Below are 15,197 nucleotides of genomic sequence, written 5' to 3' on the forward strand. Positions count from 1 at the left end.
TGGATCCATAAGTTAAATGACATGAAATTTTATTGCAGAAGGTGTTTGCCAAAAAAAAGAAAAGAAGTTAAAGTTGAAATGGGGGAAGACAAGGCGAAGTTTCAGATGTGGGACCCAGCACCATGTATTAGTACATAAAATTGTATATGAATACATCATGGACCTGCACGACAGACAAAACTGCAGATGGACTGTAGGACTGGGTCCTTATTTACTATTCCTGTCTCTTTTCTCACCTGTTATTATTAAGGACCTCAGGAATTTTCTTTGAATTTTTAGAAGCGGGTGAAACGTTGTTGAATTTCTGTATTTTTCACACCTTTCAGAAGATCAGTTGTGTTGGTTTATTTATTTTTTTTTTAAACCCTATGTTTTGGAACCTGATGAGAATATTACCTTCCATTTAAAACAAACTAAGAATTAGAAATTTTGTAGCTCTCATGCTTCTAGAATAAAGTTATGAAATACTTACCAGATGGAGACATGAAATTCAGACCAAAAGCCAACAGATGTGACTGATTAAGTATTACATGTGTTTATGTTGGCTGCAGTTTTTGAATGCTTTGTGTGAAATTCTCTATCCATTAGTACTTAAGTGCAGATTTTTTTAAATCAGGTGTTCATGTTTTAAACTTTAAATGAGTGTTACAAATTAAGCTTTATTTATGCAAAAGAAAGAACTAGTTTGTTTTAAAAGTTAAGTGACTTTCAGGGCAAATTCACATTCAAAGCTCCAGATTTTGTCAGACACATGTGTTACCCCAGTATGGAAAAACACTTCAAAGATGCTTACTGAGTTCCTAAAATAGGCGTATTTTCTCAAGTTCTGATTATTCTATTGATTATTCCTCCCCAAGTGGCATGAATATGCACAAATAATTAAAATTTTCAGTAAAGGTAGGATTTCTTCAGGACATTTGCAAGAACCGTGCATGTCTTAAAGCAGGTAATTAATTTCAAATACAGATGGAGACTCTGAAGCTCTGAAAGTCTGCCAGTTCACATCTGCCTATATTTTTTGAATGGAGGGATATATGTGTATACATATATATATATGTATATTTATACCCAGACACTGACATCTTCAGGGCTGCAGTGTTCCTGTCTGCTGACAGCCTTCTCTCCAGCTAAAATACCAGTGGATGTTAAGTTACAGTACAGCATCGGTGCTGTGAACTTCATGAAGGTAGGAGTGAGCTGCAGAGCTGGGTGACAGACATGGTGTGCTCTGCAATACCTAACTACTGACCAGGATTAATAGGACCAATGCTGAGGTACAGGAGAGATGATTTTAGTTGATGTCGTCTGGCACCACATATGAGAATTGTATAGGGTACAAGCTGGGGACAAGGTACAGGGGTGAGAGTCAGGGTAGTGGAGTTTCATTCCCAATCCATCAGACCTCTGTGTTGGGCAAATCTGTTGCCTGCTGATGTCATTTTGTTGCCTGGGCCAGTGTGGAAATTTTTAGCTGGTGTTTGAAAAGTGCCTTGAGATTTTCCTGAGGAAGGAGGTTGCTCTAGATGGCACATCATGAAGAGGTAACCTGGCTATGTCTGGTTTGGTTTTGTACGAGGAGGGGAACCTGCATTTCTGTTGAGAAGAATACATTTAGGAATGTTCCTGTTTGTTTCTTGTGTTAAAAATTCAAATCTTAACTATTCCAGTGGGTGCAGAGCTAATAAAATGGTGGCATCACAAGAGATGAGGCTGTGTCAATGTGCAATTTGGGACCTCTGTTTTTCAGAGTACTGATAAAGTAATTTGAGGTATGTCTACTCACAGACATAATATCTTCTTTCCTTCATGGGCAGATGTTCACATTCCAGGGTAAGAAAGCCATTTGCGAACAATACAACCCACATACCTTTATTCCAAAATAACAGTGTTTGTGCACCTGAGCTAATCGGAAAGAGAAGAAGTACCAAAAGCTTCAGCTGAGACGGTTTAAACTGGGTATAAGTCCTTCATCCTCTTTTTCCTTACCCAACAGACAGCTGAGATATAGTTTGATTTCTTTGAATAAACTGAAATAGGCCTCTCTTAAAGAAAACCTAGGTGTCTGTACCAAGGGGCTGCACAGCTTTCAGTGTTTAAATGCTGTTGCAAGTTTGTGTGTAGACAAGGCCCAAGAGAGTTATGGTGAAGCTATTAGAAGGGGAAGTGATTCTTTTTTTCTTAGACTGATTAAAATTCTTTGGGCTTTCTGTTTGTTTGTTTTAAAATACCTATTTAGCTTTTAATTAACATGTAAGAGAAAGGAAGCTGGTTAAATATTCAATACCTCCTCCCTTTCAATTAAGGTAGAACAGTACACAATGCATGATGAGGCCTCTGGGAAGTATGGAAAAACAGAGAAGAGCAGCCTCCTGATTATCATTTTCAGGGGGACTGGAAAGGTGAAACCCATCTGATTATTATTAACATTAATAATAATAATGGTGAAGCTTTGTTTTTAACATCAGCAGTTTAAAAATACCGTTACTTGTTAGAACCTTATGTGCCAAGTGTTGCCTCTAAGTGCCTTCAGTTTTCCCATCCTCTTCCTTATTTTGAGGGCAAGGATGGGGGATTTTCTAGTAAGTCTTTTCAGTGTCTTAGTGGAGAGGCTGCAGAGGCTGGAGAAGTTATTCTTCATGCTGCATGCCCTTATTTTCATTTTGATGTGGTACTTTCAGTCCCAGCGAGTCAGTAGCCTCAAACATACAGCCCTGAAAGCTCAGCCGAGCAAGTGGGAGATGTTGCCGCCATGCTCTGTGATAGGATCTAGTCTCTTCCCCTTTTTCTTTTCTCCCCCTTGAAAAATCCTTCTGTCTGTGAGTCTGTTATCCCTCAAAATTGCAGTTAAACATACAGAAAAGAATAAAATAAATTATTTGGGAAAAATACTAGTATTTATAATTCAATAAATATCCTTCCTAAATTTTAATTCCTTCTTCTTGATTTTGTGTACCCTAATTCCTCTAACAAAACATATATTTTTCTAGCAGTCCTGTTTAAAACACAATTATATTAACTAAACAAACAAACAAAGACCATTTTATATTGAGGAAACAGCAGAAACCACTGCCCAAAAAGTGATGTATTTTTAAGCTTGCTGTTTCTTTTAGTGTGATGAGACAAGTTACCTGTAGAAAATGCTTTGTTTTTATCAAGAACTGTACAAAAAATATTTTTTTAATCCTTATGTTACATAAATATATTTTAAAATGGAATTGCTGGCACCAGAAATCAGTTGCATAAATGGGTATGTCTGAATGAGTGGTTGCCTTTTTTTTTTTAAGGACTGAAAAGATAACAGATGCTAAAATGCACAGCTATTGGATAGGTTTCATATACTGTGACTTCAAGGTTTACTGGATATAGGAATGCATTAATTTTTAAAAAAAAGAAATGTTTTGCAAAAAGATTTCTGACTGCATATAAAGCAAGACTTTCCCGATTCAACTTTTAAATTAGCTTATTGTGATGACCTACTCGGAAATGCATGATGACAGGATGAGTTTATTAACTAACTGCTTTCTTATCTGATGAGTGGTGACCTATTTAGTGCTACGGCCTTTTATTTTCAAAAAAACCCAGCTTATTTCCCACATGATTCTTCCTTCCAAACACATAAACACTTGAGTAGCTTTACCTGTATGTCTGTGATTACTCATCAGTAGAGTTAATGATGTGTATTTACTGGCTGGACTAAAACAAGAATTAGTCCAATTAGTTCAATAATTGGTTATTTAACAAATACTTCCTTAATTACTGAGAGTCCATTTCTACTTCAGCTGTAAATAATAGAAATTCTCTCATTAATTTCTTCTAAAGTAATATTTTTTTCTTTTTTTAAAAACTTTTTTGTTTCAGAACCCTATTCACATAAATTAGAGGAAAATTTCACAGTTCCAGAGGATAATGAAAATTGCACCTTCTCTCTGAAGGTTCATATTTAGGTCAAACTCTTATCCAGATGAACTTAGCACCTTGTGAAGATTTACTTTGTTTTATTTTGTTTTATTTTATTTTAAAAGGAAAAAGGCCAAAAGAAGTAGTATTCATATATCTGGAGATAGTAAAATTTTGTTACCTAGAAAATTCTTTACTACTGTATGATTAAAAGTTATGTGAGCAGTCTAAAACAAAAGTCTTTGAATTGGTTGACCTCAGAGGTGTATCGTTTAGATGCAAATTCCACTAATGTCAATTTTATCTCAGCTGGATATGAACTATATCTAGTTACAGCTAGCCCATGCCATAGAATTATAGGAGATGATAAAGGCTGGTGTGCAGAAGATTTTGCCTGTGGATTTTGGACCAGGGTCCTGCCCAGCTAGATAGCATGGACTTTCCATTATAAGGAGAAGATACGAAACCTTAATGGAGAAGGCTCTACCTAACCCGTCTTCAGCTTGTTTCTAGTCCTTCTATAATTAGCACATCTTCAAGAAGGGATAGAGGGAAAGAAGGGATCTGTTCGGCAGAGGATGTGCAAGAGGAGCTTTCCTAGGGTAACATGGAGACATGGGGTCTTGCCTGCAGGAGGCCATGGTGTGGGCGGATACTTTACTAAAGTAGAAGTAAATACAAGTCCAAGTGCTGTGCACATGGAGATGTGTAGATAAGCCTCAATATTACACTTTCAGAATATTTTTTCTTGTTGTTTGTTGGTTTTTGGGGTTCTTTTTTCCCCTCCAGATTCTCTGGAGCAGACGTAAAGGAAGGGCAATACTGATAAAAAGCAATAGCAGTAAATCACTAACTTTTTCCTTTCTCCTTTTTTAAAGGTGAACATACCCAAGAAACCAATTCACCTCATTCGCTGAAGAAGGATGTGGAAAACATGGGGAAAGGTAAAATAAATAAGGGCCCCTTACATTATAAAACTGCTCTTTGTTTTAATAGAATATGAGGATAATAGGGGGCACTTTTGTTCTGCACCATATTTTAAGCTTGTCAAATAACATATGAATAATATATGGACCTTTGGGTGGATATAATTGAGATTAATGCATATATATCAATCAATACATGACACTGTAATATAATACTTTAAAATAATATATTACATTGATTTATATTCATGGCTTTCTGCACAAAATCTATTGTAGGTCTATGCAACACTTTTTTTTTTTTATAACTGCTTAAATATTTTGTCTTGTAATAATGAATTGCTCTGCAACTATTCTTTCAAGAATTATTTATACAGATTAGCAAAACCACTTTTCTTTTCCCTTTGTTAGAGGAACTCCAGAAGGTTTTGTTTGAACAGATCGACTTACGGAGGAGACTAGAACAGGAGTTCCAGGTGTTGAAAGGAAATGCGTCTTTCCCGGTCTTCAGTAAGATACACATCTGTGGTTTTGGTGTTATTTATGGGTGGTTGGGTTTGTCATATTGTTAAAGTGAGAAAGGTGTGTTCTCAGTTGTGTTGCCAGGATCTTTGCTTAGTTCTGCTGAATCTGATGGCACTTTTGCCTTGGGTTTTCAGACCTTTTGTAGGGAAAATCTGAAGCTGGATGTCTGTTTAATGTGTATTTTACTGATTCTGATAACATTGAATACAGTGAGTAGACAGAAACATGTCTGGGGCTTCTTGGGGTACAGCAGTGTCAGTGGTCTTAAGCAGCTTTTTGGAGGCTTTTGAAGACAAGGTACTTGATAGTTACCTTTAGGTAGTTCTAGGTGATGATGGAGAATTGATGTGGCCCCTCTTTAAGAGACAGAAATACCTATTTGGACTTTTCCTCTTGAGATGGGCTATTTGAGATGGCCCTTCCACCATGACTGATGAGCAGGGTGTTGCTGTCCAGGGGTGATGGAATGTGCCTGGCACGTGTTAAATAAGAGAAAACAAAATGGACACTTAGGGTTTTCATGAAGCTGCCAGAAAGTTACACTGCATGCACAGGGAGAAAGGCTCATTGACTGAGACTTTTTGAATTACGCTGGCATCAGCTGGGAAAAATATGCTTCCATGAGAAATCCCACATAGGTCAGGACAATGTAGGAGACACAGTAAGGGCTCTTACAACATACAATGAATGTAATGTTACAGGCTGTCCTGACATTTGTTAACTCATATGTGCCTGAAATGTCTGACCAGCACGCAGCACGAAACTGCCCTCATGTTGGTGTGTCATGATTTCTTGAAGAGTTCAGAAACTCAGTATTGTTAGACCTCTAGGTCCCTTGATAAAAACTCCAGGGACAAAACCCGGTGTTGCCAGGTCCCACAAAGTAAGCAGGTCAGCCAGAACCCACTGCTGCAAGCTGATGAGTGTTGCATCTCCCAGGAAATTTGGGAGCACAGACATCATTCTCCTGTTATTTAAAGAAAATACATTTGTCCCCTTTCTCTAGCATCAGATAGGGTAAGTTCAGGGAAGCAAGGAAGTGCGAGAACTGTGACTCCATCTTTAGCCCAAATATTGAAAGATGTAGATGGCTTCATAAATAAAGGAGAAGAGCTGCCTGAGGTGATATGGATATTAATGAAAGGAGGATAACCTCATCCTTCAGTATAAATTCAGTCATTACTTGGGTTTGGGAGTGAGGTAATTTTAAAATAATTTGTGTAGATCAAAATACTGATGTGTGGTATTGGTGAAATGGCATCTTGGAATTTTGCCATTCAGGTCATTTATTTATCCTTTTGTTCTTCTACAGTAAAATTAATGCTCTGTCATTGCCATGTAAATAAACACTGCAATTAAACCACATGAAATACAATTCAAATAAAAGAAAAGAACACGTACGGCTGACCAAGGAAGTGGCAACTGTATGCTGGCTTGAAAAATATGTGGTTTCAATGTACCACAAAGTAGTGGTCAATTTTCTTCAGGATTAAAATAGAAACCAGATAATGTGCAATAAACAATATATACAAGTGACCGTAAAACCTATTTACAGATTTAGATTTACCAAAAAAAACCACCCCTCCTCCGCATATAATAAAACAAGAAGAAGGGTCTTTGTAAAGCAAAGAAGCGTAAAATCCAGGGTAAAAGTGGTTTGTCTTCTAGAACAATACATGTCCTAGCAAAAGAGAAGAGGTCTGTGCCAGGCTCGTGCTGCTGGATGGGGCTGCTGCTTTAGGTCAAGTATTAGAAAGTGTTTTCCCAAGGTTTCCCAGGTCAGTATCTGTGTGGGGTGATGTTGGATAGGGAGAAGCTAGACAGAGAAGTCTTCAGAGAACCAGCTAAAGGAATGTTGAGGTAAAATTAAAATTGTGTTGAAGGGTTTATCATGGCTTGGAAATACCTGAGGCTGTAGGAGGGAGCGGAGAGTAGACAGGTAACAGGGTTTATATTTGTCGTGGTTTAAGCCCATCCAGTAACTCAGAACCACACAGCTGCTCGCTTACTTCCCCTCCGTTCTTCCTCCACCTGCTCCTGGAGGGATGGGGAGGAGAATGAAAAGAATGTAACTCCCATGGGTTAAGATAAGAACAGTCCAGTAACTAAGGTATAACACAAACCACTGCTGCTAGCACCAATAATAATAATGATAACGGAAATAACAAGGGAAGAGAATACAGTCGCTCACCACTCGCTGACCAGCCCGACCTCAGCAGTGATCTAGCCCTTCCGGGTGACTCCCCCCAGTATATACTGGGCATGACGTGCTGTGGTATGGAATACCTCTTCGGTCAGTTTGGGTCAGGTGTCCTGTCTCTGCTTCCTCCCAGCTTCCCCTCCTCCCTCGTCTGCCATGAGACTCATGAGACTCAGAAAGTCCTTGGTCAGAGTAAACATTATTTAGCAACAGCTAAAACATTGGTGTTACCAGCGTTGTTCCCAAGCCAAAAGTCAAAAGTACAGCACTGCACCAGCTACTAAGAAGGAGAAAAATGTCTGCTACTCCTGAACCCAGGACAATATCCTATCCCACTCTGGCTCACCACACCATCAGGCTGAGCAGCAGTGGGGACTGGTTTCCTGTCCCATCCCTAAAGCTGCTGAGGACAGGAGCAGTCTACCAGGGTAATTCTCAATCCCACAGGTTGTGGTGGTTCTCCCTGTGCTTTGATGTGAAAATAAGAAGCCTTTGTTTTTTAAGTTTTCTCAACCTTATTTAAAAGGAAGGAAGTGCCTCGCTATTCAGCTATGTGAGATGTGGAAGGTATCACTGTATCTCTCTAGAAAACGCCTCTCTTGGGTTACGTGTAGTTAACTCCAAAGTCACCTTTTTGTTTTGGGTCTTGCATTTGGAACTGAGCACATTTGGGGTGTTTTACCTTAATAGCCTCAAAGCACCACCCGCAGTGGTGCCACGCAGTCTTGTGTGTAAATGGTGTTTGGTTTCCACCGTCTCCTCATGGAAATCACTGCTAAATGAGAACTGATCTTATTTGCAAACTCATTTAGCAGTACTGTGCTGCGCGCTTCTCTGTGTCTTCTTGTACCTGCTTGAAATGTGGACCATGATAATTTATAAAGCAGCCGACCTTGTCTTCTGCTGTTTGTACCTTTATTTTTTATATTGTTGTTGTACTTGAAAGCTACAGATGGGGCTTTCCTTTGCCTGTAACATCTCTCAATGCAGAGATCACTTGAAGAAAATAAAAAAATGAAAAGGTCAGATCACTTGAAGAAAATCAAAGAATTTGCTGTCCTGATACAAATATGAGCACTTGTGCATGATGATAGCGTGTTCCCCCAGAACCCTCTTCTGTTCTCTGCCTTTGGTGTAGGCTGGCACGCATTTTGTCCATGTGCTTTTAACAATGTGGCAATAAAATGGTGGAGACATAGTCTGGATAGTTAAAGTATTTAATTTTGTGTTAAGAAAGCTATTTAAATATTCATGTCTTTTCTCTTGGGTACTGCTTATGGCTTTGTCTGTAAGCATTCAGATTCAGATAAATGCTGCCAGAAAAAAAAACACCCGGCTATCCTTACCATTAACACCCTATTTCCACTGCAAGCTTGGACATTTTCAGTGCAGGATTGAGCAAGATTTCTGAGCTGTTTTTTTCTGAGAGGTGATGAGCCTGTGAGGAGGCAGTGAGGAGGAAAGTGTCAAGGAGAGAAGGAATATTTCTCCATGTAGCCTACTCATAGTGAAACTGGAGGACCCCAGTCATAGCTGGCACAGATATGTCAGCCTTTAGTGACCAGGATAGGAAGCGATCACCATTTTATACTGCACAGCTTTTTTGGAGCTAGGAAGACGGGATTGCAAACCTGGTTTATTTCTGTTGGCTTCTTTTCCCGGTTGAGTTGGACTAAAAGGAATAGCCTGAAAAATTCTGTGGGCATTTACTTGAAATTTGAGAAACTTTTTATAGGATAATGTTGTCTTATCCTTTTCCTTGTGACTGAGCTGGGTTCCTGATGGATTCAGCCAAATAAATTTTCTCATTCTTTCTTTCTTTAATTGCTATTTTTTTGTTGTCCTGAAGTGCCCCCATGCTTTATAAACAACAGCTTTTGGTCATCATTCAGAGGGGCAAAATTCTTGTGTGAAAGAGGACAGAGCTCTGCCGCCTTGTACTTTATTCTACCGTGTTCCTATGCCCACACTTGGTGGCGATATGTCTTCTTCCCCTGCAGGAGAGATAACATCCTTCCTCTACACTGCATCATGCCATGCCTGCTCACTGCTTTCCTGCTCCTGCTTTTGGGGTTGAGAAGTTTTTGCAAGGCTGTGTGACTGTGTCCCAGCATGATTATTTAATTCTCTTAATTGGTTAGTTGTAAATAAACCTTTTTAGCTGCCTTGGTCTTGTAGTTCTTCTCCAAGCTCTGTGTGTTCACATGCTCCATGCTGTTTTCTGTTGGCATTCACCTTGCTATTTTCTATACTTGTTTCCTGATTCAGAATGATACTGGATGGAATGGATTTTCTTTCCTCCTCCATTTAATAATCCACCACTGCACTCCGGTCTCCATCATGCAGCTCTCCATGTTATTTGCTTCCTGTCGATAGTTTTGTACATATTTTTATTTTTCCCTCCCTCCAACAGCATTGTTATGAAAACAGACCAGCAGTTAATTTTCTACCAAATTAAGTTTTGTCTGAAATGGATAAGAGAGGAGGAAAATAAGGGAAAGAGGAGATAGTGAAGCAGGAAGGCTGGTCTGTGCTGTAACCCAGCTGTCAAGAATCAGTCTTTCAAAGACTTTTTCCCTTCTGCTTCCACGTCACTGTTTATGGAGCTTTTAGTCTGAGTTTTGTTCAAAGCCATCAGCACGATGTTACAAACTACAAATCAAATCGTGCATCCTTGAACACTTTCTCTTCTCACACGTTGGACATCGCTATTGATGTCAACAGATTTATGCCAAAGCAAAGGGGAACAGCTTTTGCTCTTCTCATCAGCATTGGTAGACGTTTGACTAATGACTGCAGAGCCTTGTCCATTGAGAAGAATAACTGTGGGAATAAATGCTAGCAACAGAAACTTAGCAGAATACATTTGTTAATTGGGAAATAACTGAATCTAGTTTTTCCACATCTCTTGTTTGAAGTGTCCTCTACTAGATAAGTTTCTCTTAGGAACATGTTTTAATTGGGTGAAGGGCTTTGTAGTGTTTCATGGTTCCTTATTAGTGATCTGGTTTGATTTAACTTTATTTATATGAATTATACTGTGTGGTTTCCATTTTAACTACTGCCTCTGCTTCTTTTTTTCCTCTTCTTACAGATAATTTTCAAGATCAGATGAAGCGGGAGTTGGCGTACAGAGAAGAAATGGTACAGCAATTACAAATTGTAAGTTTGCTTTCTCTGCTAAAAACGTTATAAACTGTTGCTTTATGTTTTTTCAATGCAATGCGCAAACTTTCCCTTTGTGAGCCATGCAGATGTACTATTCCCGAGCTCATATTCCTGAGCTCAGCTGGTTTAGAGTCTAATTACCTGGAGATTTACTTTCATGCGGTAACCAGATGGGTCTTCATGTTTCAACTAAACGAAATGCGTTGACTCAATGCTGAGAGGTGCTTCTTCAGAGTGAAAAGTGAGGACTGAATCAGTACACCTTAAGCAGTTAAATGTTTCTACCTTGTACAAGTTGTCAAGGGGTGTATTTCAGCCCTTGGTAGGGAACCTGTGCAAGGCCAACTTCTCACTGGCAAATAAACCTCAGGATGTGTCTTTGTGAAATTTCAGCTGCTAGAAGAAGTGCTTAACTCGGCAGTAAAGGATTGAGTTGCCAAACACAGCTCAGTGCAGGCACACGTTGCTGTTGGGTTTTTTGCTTGTTACTTTAAAATCAAGAGGGATTTTGCATGTGTGTGTTAGTGCAGCTCTGTATCATTGTAACAACTGTGCTGCTTTGAAAACTTGGCATACTTAATCCAGTACAAGCAAGGGGTGTAGTATATAAAACTGTTTCTTACTCAGATACTGTTTAGTGTAAGAGCAGGGCATGTTAACAAATGGGAGGCTATCAGCATGCTAATAGTGCTTTTTCTATGATCAGTCTGACGTTATTTAACAGGGTTTTTTTGAAGCAGGTTTGCCAAATATCCCCACTTACCTGGATCCAGTCTGTGCTTGAACATCTAAATTTTCCTTGTGGTTGTCACAGAGCCTAGTGCAGGGAAGGCATTGTCCAGCCTTCTGGTGCTGTCATTTTCTAATTGATGGGTTGGGACATAAAAATAAAGCTGAAGGCCAGGATTGTCAAACTTGTGCACCTATGTTTAGAGGCTTTTAGGAGTGGCCTTATTTTTAGAGCTGCCAAACATTCCTGCTCCCTGTTCCTGCTGACTTCAGGGATTTCAATGAGAGATGGAGGGTGCTTGAAGGAGGTTCTTTATGGAGGGAATTCAAGTCCAGAACATCTTTGGAGATTTTTTTTCTGCTGCTTGTCTCCACTCTTTAATGCGTCCAGTGGTTACGGTGTTCCCCTTTGTCTCCCAATGCCAGGAAAGGACTTTGGCTTGATCTGTGAATTGCATTGTCACAGAAGCTGGTAATTCAGATGCCATCCTGAAAAGTACTTCCCCTGCTGCTTTGGATTTGAGGCAGGGATCTGTCTGATTCCTCCTGTGAAGCACATTTAAACACAAAGTTTGTGGCCCCACTTCAGCCTTTATCTCTTGTGTCAGGCGAACTCGGAGCTAAATCTCCCTCTTAGGAGAGAATGGATCATCTCTGCCATTCACTTTGTGGTCCAGTTCTGAAGTTGTTTCTGAAACTGGATGTCACCACCTCCAGCCAGCTGATCTACAAGAAGTGGAAAAATCACAAGGTTCAGTGTAGTGCTTTTTCTTGGGCAAGAAAAGACATATGATCATGTAACTCACACCTTTTTATGGTGCATGCTACAGAAAGACTAGCAGTCATTTGATCACTGAACAGAGCTGTCTGAATGTACTTACAGTAAATAGTTTCAACATTTAACGTGCTGTACAAGCAGTTCAGGACCCCTTCACTGTGGCTGCCTAAGTTTAATTGTCACTAATAGAAATGTTATCACATCATCCGTAAGTCTTTATGCTCACATTTGGGTATCCCTCCTGGTGAGACAGGTTGTGTAGCAGTGAGACAACTAAAAAGGATGTTTGCATCTGAGGAACTGAGAGACTGCTGCAAATAACAAGTGTGTTTGTTTAAGATTGGTGCAGAAATCTTCAGGGATGTTTTGGGTGGTAGCTGAAATGGAGTCAGCACTTCTGATGTGATAAATGCTGCAGTTACTTTAATTCATTCACGTGAATATACCTTGTGTGCTTACATGTAGAATTAAGGTTGCTGAGCTGAATGTGCTAACTCATTTGGCCTTTTGGGGTAATGGCATAGATGAGTTAGAGCTTTTAGTGCAAGATACACAAAAAGCGTGGTTACTTCTAAATTTTTTTGTTCATTTGTTGTTTTTAAAAGGGGCAGGTTGTTTTGGCTTGTATGTACATGGGATGCTCTACTATTGCTTTAGCAGAGCTGCCCACAGCTCATTTTCTTGTTATCATTGAAGTCCAAAGATAAAAGCAGAAATCTTTAATGTATACTTGTGGTGGTTTAAACCCAGGACAATACTTAAATCTTAATTTTACTTGCAACTTCACAGCTGTATACCTTTGTATTATTAAACTCAAAATTTACTAGTATAACTAGCTGCAGAACCTAGCTTAATTGCTTTGTTTATTTTACAAACAGCATGAATGCACAGAATCAGTTTCTTTTGGCTCTTCTCACCACTGAAGGATTGTAAAACTTCACTTAGTCCTTTCTGAAGACTTGTGCGTGACCTTGAAGGCATCTCCTGTTAACAGGGAGTTACCAGGGGCAGGTTTTGCAGCAGCGATGGTTTCACTCACCCTGCACCGGAATTCCTCAAGCTACATAACTGAGTAGTCACTGCCTTGGCGTGCTTGATGTGTCAGAAAGGTCAGGAATACAGAAAGCTGAAAGTAAGCATGAAAAGATTAATGAAATATAAATTGCATTTGAAAACTTCCTCGTGCAAACGCCTGACTTTTACATGGAAGGCCTGATGGAAGGTGCCGGGGTTTTTTCCTCCCAGTAACTCGTTCTCCTCCCAGTTCTCGGTGATGCTCTGAAGCTGTAGTGCAGGAGGCGATGATGAGCGGCCCCGCGCGGGGAGCAGCTCGGGGGCCGCTGGCGCGGGCTCCGAATGCCCTCTGCCGCTCCCCGGCCGCCACTGCACCCCCAGCACCGGCTGCGAGGCACCTGGCTTCAGTACTCCTCATTAAAAACCTCCGTTATAGCAGCGTTTAATCAATGGGGTTTTGTTTTAATGCTCTGTCCGCTCCGGAAAAAAAAATAAAAAAATATATATATATACATTTTATGGCTTCCTGAAAGTCAGGAGGAAAGCTCAGATCGTTGGGAAAATGGGAGGTTGAGTCCTGTTCTGTTACATCCTCAGTGCTAGATGTTGACTTCTTTGGACATAACCCTACTTGGTAGGTAGCTGGAGCAGTGGGTCATTGTGTGGCCAGCAGCAATTTATGTTGAGAAAGGATTTGGTCAGAGTGTCTTGGGCAGCTGCTGGGAGGTATTAATCAAAGAACCATGGAATGGTTGGAAGGGATGTTAAAGCTCATCCAGTTTCAACCACCTGCCACAGGCAGGGACACCTTCCACTAGAGCAGCTTGCTCCAAGCCCCTGTGTCCAACCTGGCCTTGAACACTGACAGAGATGGGGCAGCCACAGCTTCTCTGGACACCTGTGCCAGTAATTCCAGTATTGCAGCCTGTTTGTGCCAAGGTCCCAGCCAAGTGCCAAGAAACAATCAATCATCATGTTTAGCAAGAAAATAGGTCTTAAATCTTTGAATGCACTTTTCTCTTCCTCCTTCCTCAAAGTGCTGTCTCCCGAATTAGCTACATACAGTGCGTGTATTTGGAGGTCTTATATAAAATATCAATTTTATATATGGGTTTAGGCATGGAACATTTCGCTTTTGCTATTCAGCTATACCGAAAGGGCCACCAAGAAGAAACAAATGTCAAGCATGCTGGAGTAAGTTCAAAAATGGCGCATGTGATACGGCCTTAGAAGAGCTCACCTGCCTTTTGAGTTGTTGGTTTCTGTCCAGGGTGACCAGAACTCATCTGTCAGGACAGCCAAGCCAGTCTAACAAAGCACTGAGTCAACTCCTGCCTGAGCTTCTGCATCTGTCTGGTATTGTTTTCTGAGCATGTGTTAGTGGATCACAGTTTAAAAGCATAAACTTTCTTCCTAGCTGCCAGGTGGGAGAATGATTAGAAGCAGCATTCCCAGTACAATGATTTTTTATTCCTTTTATGTTTCGGTAAACCCCTCTAAAACACTGTTACAGATAGGTAGAACACTAAGCTAGCATGTTCATTTCCTTTTGGGGGTCCCTTACAAGTAGTTTGTTGGTTCCGAGGAAGCATAGACCACAGTTGTAATGTATCCATCAGGAAAGACTAAGGTGGTGTTCATCACGCTGCTCCTGTAGTTTAGGTAACTAAGATCAGGTACTGATCAATCCCACTGACTTTATATAAGGGTAAAAAGCAGGAGGTCTTTGGCATGTTAGAAATGTGAGAAGGGCAGTCCTTTATCTATCCAGCTCTAGCAGAAAGTGTTGTTTTGGTTTTGTTTGGGTTTTTTAATTTAGTTAGACTCCCATGAACTGCATTCCTCCTTCCAAGCCTAACTGGGGTGATATTACTGTTCAGAGCTCATAACTGGATCCAGCTGGAGCTCCTCTGATATTTGATGGCCTTACTTACTAAGATTCAGTGCTGCTTTGAATCAGCTC

The 15,197-nt window shown here is 40.1% G+C and overlaps 1 protein-coding gene across 2 annotated transcripts in view; it reads left to right on the forward strand.

Moving 5' to 3' along the window:
* SKOR2 (SKI family transcriptional corepressor 2) overlaps positions 1–15,197 on the forward strand; it is a 33,895-nt gene that overhangs the window by 13,334 nt on the left and 5,364 nt on the right. For both annotated transcript variants that reach the window (XM_061450511.1, XM_061450510.1), the window contains exons 5-7: positions 4,776–4,841; positions 5,232–5,330; positions 10,640–10,707. In XM_061450511.1, coding sequence (XP_061306495.1) covers positions 4,776–4,841; positions 5,232–5,330; positions 10,640–10,707 — 233 coding nt within the window. The remainder of the gene's footprint in view (positions 1–4,775; positions 4,842–5,231; positions 5,331–10,639; positions 10,708–15,197) is intronic.

This window comes from Pezoporus flaviventris, unplaced genomic scaffold, assembly GCF_033815535.1.
Source record: "Pezoporus flaviventris isolate CSIRO_AGI_PZ_B2104156 unplaced genomic scaffold, CSIRO_AGI_Pfla_v1 ptg000010l, whole genome shotgun sequence".
Classification (NCBI taxonomy): domain Eukaryota; kingdom Metazoa; phylum Chordata; class Aves; order Psittaciformes; family Psittacidae; genus Pezoporus; species Pezoporus flaviventris.